A 12311-nucleotide genomic window follows, 5' to 3' on the forward strand; every position below is an offset into this window, starting at 1 on the left:
GTATGACCTGCCTGCCCCACTAGAGGGTATCATAGTACCTATTAATTGTATAATGATTATGAATAAATTAGATTATTAAATTTATTTTCAGCAAAACTTTGTGAGGTGTTTTAAGTTTGCTGTTTACGACTACAGAGTATATTTTTGAATGATTTCTCCAGTGGTTGATTTGTAGATTTAAAGAACATGACAAGAATGTCTTGATTTAAATATATATATATATATATATATACATGTCATATGTTAAAAATTGTTTTAATAGTACATAATTCAATTGGCTACTTAAAATTTTTAAATGTTTACTTTGTATAAATGTTGGTGCTCACATATATGTGTATGTATACACACACATTTGTGCATGAAGATTCACTAGATGCTTTTTCTTTATTATTTACATCAGCTCACTGAAAAATAAATAAGAAAATAAGTTTGAATTTTCATGCATTGTTTGTTGTATCATAGGTATTGATTGATTCAGCCCTTTTAGAGGTGAAAAAAATATTTCGGTAGAGATACATGAAGATATATATAATCATGTATCTTGGCCACATTGTAAAGGAAGTTTTGTATTTTAAGAGAAAATCTTGGGTTTTTATCCAACACTGTAGTATCCAAGGAATATATGATTTATTATAGGTTTTTTCCAATTTCATGTTAAAACATTATCTCTAAAATGTGTCTTTTAATAAAAATTCTAAATTCTTTATTGTCTTTACTGTGACTGAGTAATTTATAATGGTAAATAGTAATGGTTTGCATTAGAAAATAGTGGTTGACAGTTTGAAATATGGATTTAAATTACTACACTTAAGGTCAACCTTTCTGTGGTAATAGTGGCACCACTCATTTTAGGTGCATGAGACTTGTGCACAAACTTTTTTTTTATTAATACACAGAGTTTATTTACAAACGATCAAAATTATTAGAAGATAGAAAATACAATTAGTTTGCACATTACAGTAATGACTTTGGATAAAAATATTACTATTATTGAAATTTATTTATTTATTTTAATTGTACAATTTGCATTTATTGGTATTTTTTATTTTTTTCTGTTTGTATCTTCTATAGTTTGTCTTGTCTTTTTTATTTTTTAATTTTTATTAGTGAAACACCATGAGGTACAGTTGTAGACTTAACAAATTTTTGTGCTTGGATTTCAGTTATACAATGATCAAGTTCCCATCCCTCCACCAGTGCCCATTTTCCACCACCACTGGTCCCAGTATCCCTCCCACCTCCCCATCCCCCTCATCCCACCCTGCCTCTGTGGCAGGGCATTCCCTTTTGTTCTCTCTCTCCTTTTGGGTGTTATTATGCACAAACTTTGATGACACAAAATAGATAAAGTATTGGTGTCATGTTTTCATGAAATTATTTTTAAAAGAATGGTGATTTTTGCTGAAAAATGATTAAAATTAGAATTTTTAAATATTACTATGTCACAGACAATGAAAAACATTCACTTTTAAGAGTAGTATTTTTATAGAAAGTTGTTCTCACACAAGTTACTCTTAATTTATTCGAAGTCAGATTCCCCTCAATGAAAATAACATGACAATTAAAATCAACATCTAAATCACATATGGAATATTAAGAATGTCCCATAAAATAATGTGAAGCCAACAAAGGTTTTGGCATCCAAACCCCCCAATGAAAGACTGAAAAGTTATCTAAAAATACATTCTGTTTTGTAAAAATTGTAATCAATTTGTTGACTATAAAAGTCATTGTATAAAACTATGGCACTAGGTCCAGATTTTAAATCTTGTTATAAGCAAAGGAAATTAGACATTTTCTAGAACTTTGGAGATCCATTAGCAGACCATGTCACTGACTTCTTCCTTATTTTGAAAGACCATTTTGATGCTGTTATTTCTCAGTTAAATGCTGCTTTCTACAAATCTTTTAAAAATCACATCTGCTTATTAATACTGAACAGACTTTATTCATGCACTAACTTTTATTTGGTTAGTTTAGGTCAGAAATATTCAGAAATCAATCTTTTCTCAGGTATGCTTCTTAATGGTGAACAGTTGACTAGGATGATGAACAGAAATATATATGTGTTTCTTCATTTGCTTAAATGTGAGTCTCAGTTTTTTTTTTTTTGAGTCTTCACATTTGAAACAAAAACATAAAGTCATGCTATAATGAAGTGACTGCCAGGAAAGCGTTCTGACTGTCTCTCCATTCCCCTCCCTTCTCCTGACTTTCTCTTTGCATTTGTGCTTGCAGACAGCAGTGCTGTTGTTACCTTTCAGATGGACCAACGTCACAGGTCTCTTATTCTGAACGTGCAGCTTAAATGTCCCAGTATTCTCTATGATAAATTGGCCTTAAAAGGGTTTTGTTTGTTTACCAACTGAGTAGAATAAAATTGTATCATAGTAAAGCATATTTAAGCAGTTTGTCAAATGTTAACACTTTTTTTAGTAATAAAAAAGTAATAATTGCCTATTTAGAAAAGTTAAGAACCTTTGTGGTAAAAAAAGAATTATATAAGAAAATGAGTGAATAGATTACCCATAACTGTGGCAACCTGGAGGTTGTGGCAATTTTCATTTTAGTCTCTGTCAGTCCATTTTCATGTAGATGAGGTCATGCTCTATCAGCACCTGTAAATCTTTAATTTTATAGTTGGAAAAATGGATATGATATAACATTGTTTTGTAAAAAGCTTTTTGTATACATTTTATTGATAGCATTACTTCATCCTATGAATGTGCCATAATTTATGGAAATTAATCCTCTGTTGATCATTTGTGTTTCCAGTGTTCTATTATAATAAATAATACCCTGATAAGCATTTTGGTGCATAATTTTTGCATATTATAGTTGTTTCTTACTATTTGTACATATGTGATCATAGAAATGATCAGTACAAATAATAAGGGATTTGTTTTTGGGGGGAGGGGATTGTTTCGGGGCCACACTGAGCTGTTCTCATGGTTCTGATTTCAAGGATTACTATGGCAGGCTCAGGAGACCATATACATTGCTGGAGATTGAACCCATCTCAACTACATGTAAAAAGAGCACCTTATGTTCTATACTATCTCTTCAGCCCCAAAAAGACACTTTTAAATATTTTACTGTTTGTTGAGAAGTGGGGTAATGGTTTGCAATATCAGAGAATAAATGTGATTCTATTTCTGGTGGCATGGAAATAATCTCAATTCAAAATCTGGAGATCTTTAAATATAAATAAATATCCACTGAAAACCATATAATGCTCAATAAACACCAACAGGTGAACTGGAACTTAAGTATCCATATAGCAAGTAGATCACTTAAATGGTGGACAGAAATATATTTGTGTTTCTTCATTTGTTTAAATGTGAATCTCAGTTGTTTTGAGGAGTCTTGATATTTGAAACAAAAACAAAAGTCATGCTATAATGGAGAGACCTGGTAGGAAACTTTTTAAATTACTGAGAAAATTTCCTTGGTTCATGTTAGAGACACAGCTTTAGTGTTTTAGTGTTTATTTTGAAGACATCTCCTTATTCTTTCCCACTGTACTAGTTGCATTCCATTTCCAAACAGGAAACCTATTTAGTAACATTTGTTTGGGTACACTCTATCGGTGCACATGAACAAGTGACTAACAAGTCAGACATGCAAGTCTCCATTAATAGCTAAGTTTAGAAATATTGCCTCCCGCTGTTATTCTGGGTGCACCATTTGAAGGGCCTGCTTTATTAACTTCAGAGAATCAGATCAACTGAATTTTGCTCAGATGTTCACATAGAAAAAAGACTAGTTCAGATGTGTTACATGACATTATATGATATAAAAATCATTTCTAAATATTGAAACCACTTTCTTGTTTAGTTGGCACCATTTGCTTTGTTTTTGTTATGTCCCATCTACTGTGCTAGGAACCACGCACACAAATATGAATAAGATAGCACCTGCACACAGGAAGATGGATCCTAGAGATTTGGGAGGTAATATCAATCAAGGTGTATTCAGGCATAAACAACATTGGATATTGGTAGGGTTTTGAGGTTTCACCATTTTATTATTATTCACGGTTCACGGTCCTCCCGTTGTTCATCGATTTGCTCGAGCGGGCCCAGTAACGTCTCCATCATGAGACTTGTTAGTGTGTTTGGCATATCGAATACGTCACGGGGAGCTTGCCAGGCTTTGCCTTGCGGGCTTGCCAGGCTCTCCAAGAGGGGCGGAGGAATCGAACTCGGGTCAGCCATGTTGGCTGCGTGCAAGGCAAATGCCCCACCACTGTGCTATCGCTCCAGCCCATTTTATTATTATGAAAATATTAAAGATAAAATAATTTGCCTTATTTTTAAAATTGGGCTGGAGTAATAGCACAGCAGGTAGGGTGTTTTCCTTGCATGTGGCTGACCCGGGTTTAATTCTTCCACCCCTCTTGGAGCGCCCAGCAAACTACCAAGAGTATCTGGCCCGCACGGCAGAGCCTGGCAAGCTACCAGTGACATATTCGATATGCCAAACACAGTAACAACAAGTCTCACAGTTGGTGCCCCACTCAAGCAAATCAATGAGCAATGGGAGGACAGTGCTACAGTGCTATTTTTAAAATTATTATGATCTTTTGAGGATGTTTCAGCTATATATTTGTTATTACGATCTTTTGGAGGATGTCTCAGCTATCTGTCTGTTAGTTCCATGCAAAGCTTGAGGATAATATAGAGCAAAGTAATTTTAATTTGCAAATAAGCACCAGGAAGATAGCCCAGGTCACCTTAATGTATTGTTCAGTACCACAAACTTTAATCACAATTACATTTCGATCCTGACTGAGGACTTATTGGACAAAGAGTTGTTCATTTGAGTAGCTTTACCCTACTGAACTTCTCTATGGAGAGAGATGCTAATCATTATAACTATGAAAAATGCTATTTCTAGGTCCACACAGATGCTTTGTGGATGCAAAGAAGAGCAGCATTGGGAATTTCTGATTATGTTCTTCCTGAATATTTTGGTATTAACATATTCCTTTGATTTTGTGTCTGAACATTTTAATAAAACTGATCTGTCACTTGGCAGGAACTAACATCCTAGAAAGAGCAAATATATCTTCAAATTAACTTTTTTTATGTAGGAGTACTGCTATTTATTCAGCCACTGATTAGGCTGATTGAATTGTGCATGAGCTCCACAATGTTCAAATTAATTTTAACTTAATTTCTTTTCCTAGTACTTCTTAAATGTTATAGGATGTAGTTGGGATTCAAATAATTGTATTCAGTAGACTCTCTTCCCTTTTTAACCTAAGTACTTCAGTAGGCCGTGGGAGATTAGGGGTTCATTTCTGAGGTTTCCTGCTTACTTACCAAGAGAGACCGGATGGGTTTCATCAATACATGGGCCTTTGATTTCTTAAATGACCAACTGGGAAGCTTTATCAAGCTCTAACTTAGATCTTTGCATTGTATTAAGCATGAATGTGCTTCAAATATTATAGACTCTACAATTAGAGTGGGCGGCTTATTGTTTGACTATCTCCTGTTCCTTGAAACTTAATAACAGTATTCCATTTGTCATTACCAGGAAAATGTTTACTGTATCCAACAAACAGGTCTGGCACTGGCAGTGATCTGAAGTCTAGCTACTCCATTGTTATTTACAGTCATCTTTCACTAGCTCTACTCTTTTCTCACAAAAGCCTTTCTGAGTACTTCGGCATCTCATACAGGTTCCCAACTTTTTTGCCCCTCCTGCTCACTTACTGGAAGAATGTTCTTCATCCCCTGGGCTTAATAGCTTTCTTTCTTGCAGGTCTCTATTCAAGGACGACTTCTTTAGACGGGTTTTTGTCTCCTATTTCTTGAACTTTACATTTTATCATGGCATCCGTCATCATAGTTTGTATTCCACTGTAGTGGCTTCTTTGTGATGGCAGGAATTATTGAAAAATATGTTCGCTGCTGCTGCTTTACAATCTGGAATAAGACCCAACACATAGTAAACTATCAGAAATATTCATGGGATAAATTAATATAATGTAGAATGTTGTAAAGATAGATTAGTATCAGTACAGACTTAATTACTGTCACCCAGAAAGGAACTCAGTTACTGAATATGCACTTCTGTAGCACACCATTAGTCGGTCCATCTTAACTCTACCAATCTGTTGTTTCTTGAGCAGTATTACTGATGCAATGAAAATGTTGTAATTTAATGTGAGCTTCTTAGCTGACCCATTTCTCAGGAACTTTTTGTTCTAAGCCACACTGTCTTTTTTTCTGTTTTTCCTGATTTTTTTTTCCTCAAAGTGCTTATTTCCCAATTAGATTCTTACATACATTACTTAAGAAACCCTTAAGGGACTGGAGTGAAAAATAGGTCAGCAAGTAAGGCTCTTGCATTGCATGTAGCTGGCCCAGGTTCAATCCCCAGTGCCACATATGGTTTCCCCAGCCCTGCCAGGAGTGTTCCCTGAGAGCAGAGCCAGGAGTAAGAGCTGAGCCATATGTAATCCCCTAAAAACAAAAGAAAATAAGTAAATAGGAAGACCCAGTAATCATCAGATCTGCACCATTGGATTGAGTAATGTAGTGATTGGCTCCCAGGGAGCACCATGTACTAGGAAGCCCCCCTTTAAAAAAGCCGCAGTAGCATGTGGGTACACTGGGGAGGAAAGTGGGTACACTGGTGATGAATGCAGTTTTGGAATTATGTACCTAAGAAACCATCACTAATAGTATTATAAATCACAGTTCTCAAATAAAAGAATAAGGATAATACAATTAATAATAAAAAGGACTTTCTTTTTTAGGGCATGAGTATGTACCATGAATTGAACCTAGGACCTCTCATACGTGAGACATATACTATATATGCCATAGCACTGTAACACTGTCCTCCTGTTGTTCACCTATTTGCTCAAGTGGGCACCAGTAACTCCATTGTGAGACTTTGTTACTGTTTTTGACCTACCGAATACGTCATGGGTAGCTTGCAGGCTCTCTGTGAGGGATAGACTAATTGAACCCGAGTCGGCTACATGCAAGGCTGTTCCTGGACCCTAAATTACTTTTTTTGACTACATGTCTATTCTCAGGGATAAACAATAAAAAATTAAGAAAAGGCCCCGGTATACAGAATTTTAGTATTTTACGTGGAATTACGTTAATTAGAATTGCACTAAAGTTATAACTTTTGACTTTTGATTTGTTAACTTTTAACCTTTGACTTTTCCTACTTTAAATAGTTTTTATCCTTCTGTATATATAGGAAAATTATGTCCTTATAAGTATATAAGTATATTTGTTAAATAATATAATTCAGTATCTGCTTCTTAGAGTTATGTGGAACGCTTATCCATTAACTTTGAGTTTTTCCTCTCAAACCTAGGAATTGTCTCACTCGAGTATATATTAGAGAAACTATTTATTACCTTAACCCATTTTATTACCCAATATAATTAAAAATTTATCTATTCATCAAAAATAGAATGTATTTTAAGCCTAGAAATATACTAGGTATAGTAAGTGAATAAAATACAATTTTTTAACACCTGCAGTGCTTTCAGCATCTCAATGAGGACTGAGTTGAGAGGGACAGATATGGTGCTCTGTTAAGTGATAGATGTACAATATTCCATGATTACACATGATGGACACCTACTCCTGGATTGTGATGAGTTAGGAGGTGACATACAAGCTGGATTAAGGTTTTTCCCACTGAGGATCAGTGACTAAAGATGAAGCTTGAGAAACAGTGTTAGGAAGGAACCAGATTCGGAAGGACCTTTCAAGAGTAGTTAAGTGGTTATAATTTAAAATCTTTATTTTATGGCTGTCTCTTAATTATTTTATTTTACTTTATTTATTTGTTTTATTTATTTATTTTCATTTTGGGTCATACCAGCGATGCACAGGGGTCATTCCTGGCTCAGGCACTCAGGAGTTACCCTTGGCGCTCCTCCGGAGACGATATGGGATGCTGGAAATCAAATCCGAGTCGGCCACATGCACAAAAACACCCTACCCACCATGCTATGGCTCCAGTCCCTCTCAAGTATTTTAAAAGGACATAGGTACACTCAAATTTTTGCTTTAAAGCTGTCATCCAGGTTCCCATACCGGGATGGATTTCGGAGTTTAGTTTTCCTTTTCTTGCCAGGGGATGGAGAGAACTAGAAGGTCTTGCCTAATAAAGATGTGCTAACCTACTGATGGCAAGTCTGTTCCACTCCCTTCTCCCCCCCAAGTAAGGTTTCAAGAAATCTGAGACAAACATAAACAGAAACGGTGACATACGCTATTTCCAAATTATGAGAGTAAGCTATTTCCTTTCAGTGAGATGAATGTAGTATAGACAAAATCAGAGTGAGATGGATAATTTTTTAGGAATCACTTTTGTGTATTGGAAACTAGGGAAGTAGGGTGCTCATGCCTCCTGCTCCAAGTTCAGCTCAGTTGTTGCCATTGGCTTTAAGGAAAGTTGTTTTTGTTATCCTTTTCCCTTCAGTGCTTTTCTGTGACAATGGTATAACTGAACTTGAGTTGAATGTGGCGTTTGCCCAGGAGAAAAGTACACACAGGAGATGCTGACAAGCCTATGCTGGCCTTTTCTTGTCACTGCATTACCACCTGGCTTTGTCTTGTCTAGGTACCTGAATGGAGTGGTGAAAAATGGAGCTGCCCCAGTGCTCCTGGATCTGGCCAATGAGGTAATGTTATTGTGATTATTTTATTTTAACCTGCATAAAACCTAAGGGGCCTATCTTGAATAGCTTTGCTTAGACTTATAATTAACATTTAAAAAAAAAGACTTTGAGGTGCATAAGACAGTTAAATTGCTCCCTGATCTCTTTGTGCTTTTAATAATTGGACAAAGAACCTCATATACTAATAAATCAGTTAACATAATTACTCTACTTCTTTTAAGGCAAATGTGTAAACAGCTTTTGGTTTCTTATTTTGTGGGAAATTTCAGTGAAACAGCTCAAGACATGCTTTTCTTTGGACGTGTTGTCTTAATTTAGTGTGAGAAATACTTATGTCAACTATAGAGACATATGCCAAGAAAATTATGCCATTACAAAAATGAGAGAAATTGTTTACTTAAAGGTGTAACATTTACTTGATGCATTTCATTTTGTTAGCAAACTTTTATTATCGTAAAAGAAATGCCTTGTAGAAAAGTCTCATATGAAAAAGCATACTTGTCTTAATAACACCAAATATAGAGTGATTTATTGAACTTATTTGTTATCTCTGATCTGCTTCTGTTTGGGGAAACAAATAATAGTCTTACATTTCAAAAAAAAAGGAAGCCCTGAAGATTTCCCATGAATGAAGAAGCTGTAAAAAGTTCATAATAGTTGTGGAGAGCATGCCAAAAAAAATGAAATATTTAATTTCTGAACTTTAAAATATTTATCTACTGTAATAAGAGCAATACAATATTTAGTTTGACTTGGAACTGCTTATGCAAACCTCATAGGGATGGAATGAAATGTACACTATTTTGTGTTTCCTTATAATGGAAAATATAGAAGCAAGGAAGAAAATGTGTGTTTGCATTAAAGATGACTCAGAACTGTGAGCAGTGTTGCAGTAGCAGCAAGTTCTACATGTTATATTAGCAAGAAAGGATGATTTCTCTCACAGCTTCTGCTTGTGTACCTCTAAAGTCAGCAAATGAGCAATTACCTATCAGTTACTAGAAGGTTTTAGTAGTCTAGGCAATGTCTACATAATCTAATAGGAAATTAACATAAAGAATTGATTTCTCTCTTCCTTTTGCAAAACATGTATTTTAATCCCCCCCCCCCTTTCTGATACAAGACTCTAAATATGTTTGTTATGAATTGGTTCTGTTAGCAACTTGAACTCTGAGCTATTATGAGGAATTTGGTGATCATTTCTATGAAAAAGAAGAGTAAGAGTAAGCAGCCTTCTTAGTGTAGCATTTAGAAAGACTGTGATAAACATACCATATTCTATTTTTAATTAATGAATATACTGATCATATAAGTTTTATATTGTATCAATTTTTATTTGAATTTTTCATGGGCTTAGCATATTTCACTGACCTTAACCTCCATCTTATAGTAATATGAAAATTTTTAACCCACTATCATGGTTTTCTCCATTATCTATAAACCTTGACTTTATCATAAACATGAATTTGCCATGAATATGTGACAATATTTAACCCAAGAGAAGAAATACTTTTTCAAAGAATTTTCCAATCTTGGCTACAAATTAGTGTAGAGTGCTATTAGAAATAGCACTTTCTAACAGATTGCTAATACTTAAGAAAAATTTGGGGTGAGGAGTAGCAGGTGATGGCATCTAAACAGCCAAGCCACCATTTTTAGCTGATAGTTAAGACTTAAATGACATGCACTTGCATTTGGTGACAATTGATGTGATGGTAATGCTTTATGGGTCCGCATATATTTAATCAGTGGAAACAGTAAAAACTGACAAGACGTATATAATATTGGCACCATACATTGGATAGTAACTCTGTTAAACAGTAATACTGTATCATTGTTGACTTGTGGAGTGGGAGCGATATATGATCATCTTTGATTTTATGAACACCTTAACACTAATTTCCCCATTTCAAGACTAAAGCAAGTATTTTAGGCAACCCCATTTTGTTGGTAATAATAAGATCCGTCATTCTGTTCTCTTCACACAAATATTTTTAAGTGAGATTTGAAGCACTATGAATTTTACTTACATGCTAAATTCTGACATGAAGCATGATGGCCCTATTTCAGAGAAAGATGGACACATGATTAATATGAAAATTAGGGAGATGCAAGTACCTGAACTAATAAGGTAGTCCTTATTCAGGCTGGACTACCTTCAGTAATTTCACCATTTTTCATGTGTCAGCTCTGATGTGGGTTACTAGGAATAAGCAGCTTCATGGAAAGCATTTCTTTCTACTTGGGGAATTTAAGGGCATCCAAGTACATAGATATTTAAAAAAACTGTTCACAGAAACACAACCAACCTTTTTTTCTAATCACTAAATCAAGATAAAATTTTGCTATGAAGAAAGGAGTTGAAAATCTGTCAAGAAAATTTCATGGAAATAATATATGAGAAATATTTGCAATCTTACACATAAGATAAAATATTTACACATAAGATATTTGCAGTCTTACACGTAAAAATATTTGTTTGGGGGTCAGTATTGTTGCCCCTAAAAAACACCTGTTTTCTGTAAAATTAAATCAGTGGTTAATAAAAGACCAAGTCTCCAAAAGAAGACAGTATGCTTCCCGATATATATATATTAGATATATTTTTAATTTCATTAATTGTGGATATAGGATTTTGTTTTCTGCTTGAAAAAGTTGCCTCCATGGATTCTTATTAAATAAATTGATAGTATCACAGATAAGCCTAGGGAAATCTTATATAAAAATATTATTGCTGCTTTTTATTAGTAATATCTCAGTGTAGCTATTTTTCTCCTGTTAAATATGATACTATATGTGAGAAGTATCTAGCCAAAATATGAGTTAAAGTAAGATCAATAAATCCATATTTTTAAAAACTTAAGGGCTACTAATTTAGTTCCTGAAAACAGTCCCTAATAAAAGGTATTTTAATTTGCAATTAAATTCCAGATGGTAAATGTAGCTAGATGAAAAGAAAGAAAGTTGACTGGAATAAATATTAATATTGGCCTATCAGTGAGGGAAATTTAGGAAAGGTGAGGACAACTCATTTTTCTGTTTTAGTTTGATAGTTTCCCAAAAATGTTCTATCCTCTTTGCTTCAATATTATATCCAATGCATTCGACTCATTTATTCTTTTCTATAGCACAGATCATGCTTGTTATAATTTTATTATGATGGAAGCCACCAAGAGTGGGAAAGATTTTTAATGAATGATGCTTGCTGTGGTTGATTAAAATTGACTTAATCTTCATTGTTGACAAAATATTGCAATATCAACTTGACAGTTTTAATTTTCTGTTTCTGTTTTGTAAAGGTGGACTATGCACCCGCATTAATGGCAAGGATTATACTGGAGAGGTTTCTACAGGAACATGAGGAAACGCCACGTGAGTTACTTTTTTTCTTTTTTTTCCTAATGGTTCTCTTTTACTCCCTTCCCCCAATTTAAAAATAATTTACACAGTATTTCAAGTCACTTAATGAGAGCCAGATTCCAAAACAGCTATCATGAACAGTTAATGACAATTAAATGCAATATAAAGGACCACCCACAACTTAAATACTCTTCAGAATAATGCTTTCTTCTTTGTCTAAATTCTACATTTACCTCTCCATTCAGCAAAATAGACAATGTGTAGCAAACTCAAAAATTGATTC

General features: G+C 34.3%; 1 protein-coding gene across 3 annotated transcripts in view; it reads left to right on the forward strand.

Annotated features, from left to right (window-relative positions):
* The window catches only part of CDIN1 (CDAN1 interacting nuclease 1), a 262518-nt gene that overhangs the window by 52370 nt on the left and 197837 nt on the right, over positions 1 to 12311 (forward strand). For all 3 annotated transcript variants that reach the window (XM_056134132.1, XM_056134133.1, XM_056134135.1), the window contains 2 exons: positions 8611 to 8671; positions 11968 to 12040. In XM_056134132.1, the coding sequence (XP_055990107.1) occupies positions 8611 to 8671; positions 11968 to 12040 (134 nt within the window). The remainder of the gene's footprint in view (positions 1 to 8610; positions 8672 to 11967; positions 12041 to 12311) is intronic.

This window comes from Sorex fumeus, unplaced genomic scaffold (assembly GCF_029834395.1).
Source record: "Sorex fumeus unplaced genomic scaffold, SorFum_2.1 ptg000098l, whole genome shotgun sequence".
Taxonomy (NCBI): domain Eukaryota; kingdom Metazoa; phylum Chordata; class Mammalia; order Eulipotyphla; family Soricidae; genus Sorex; species Sorex fumeus.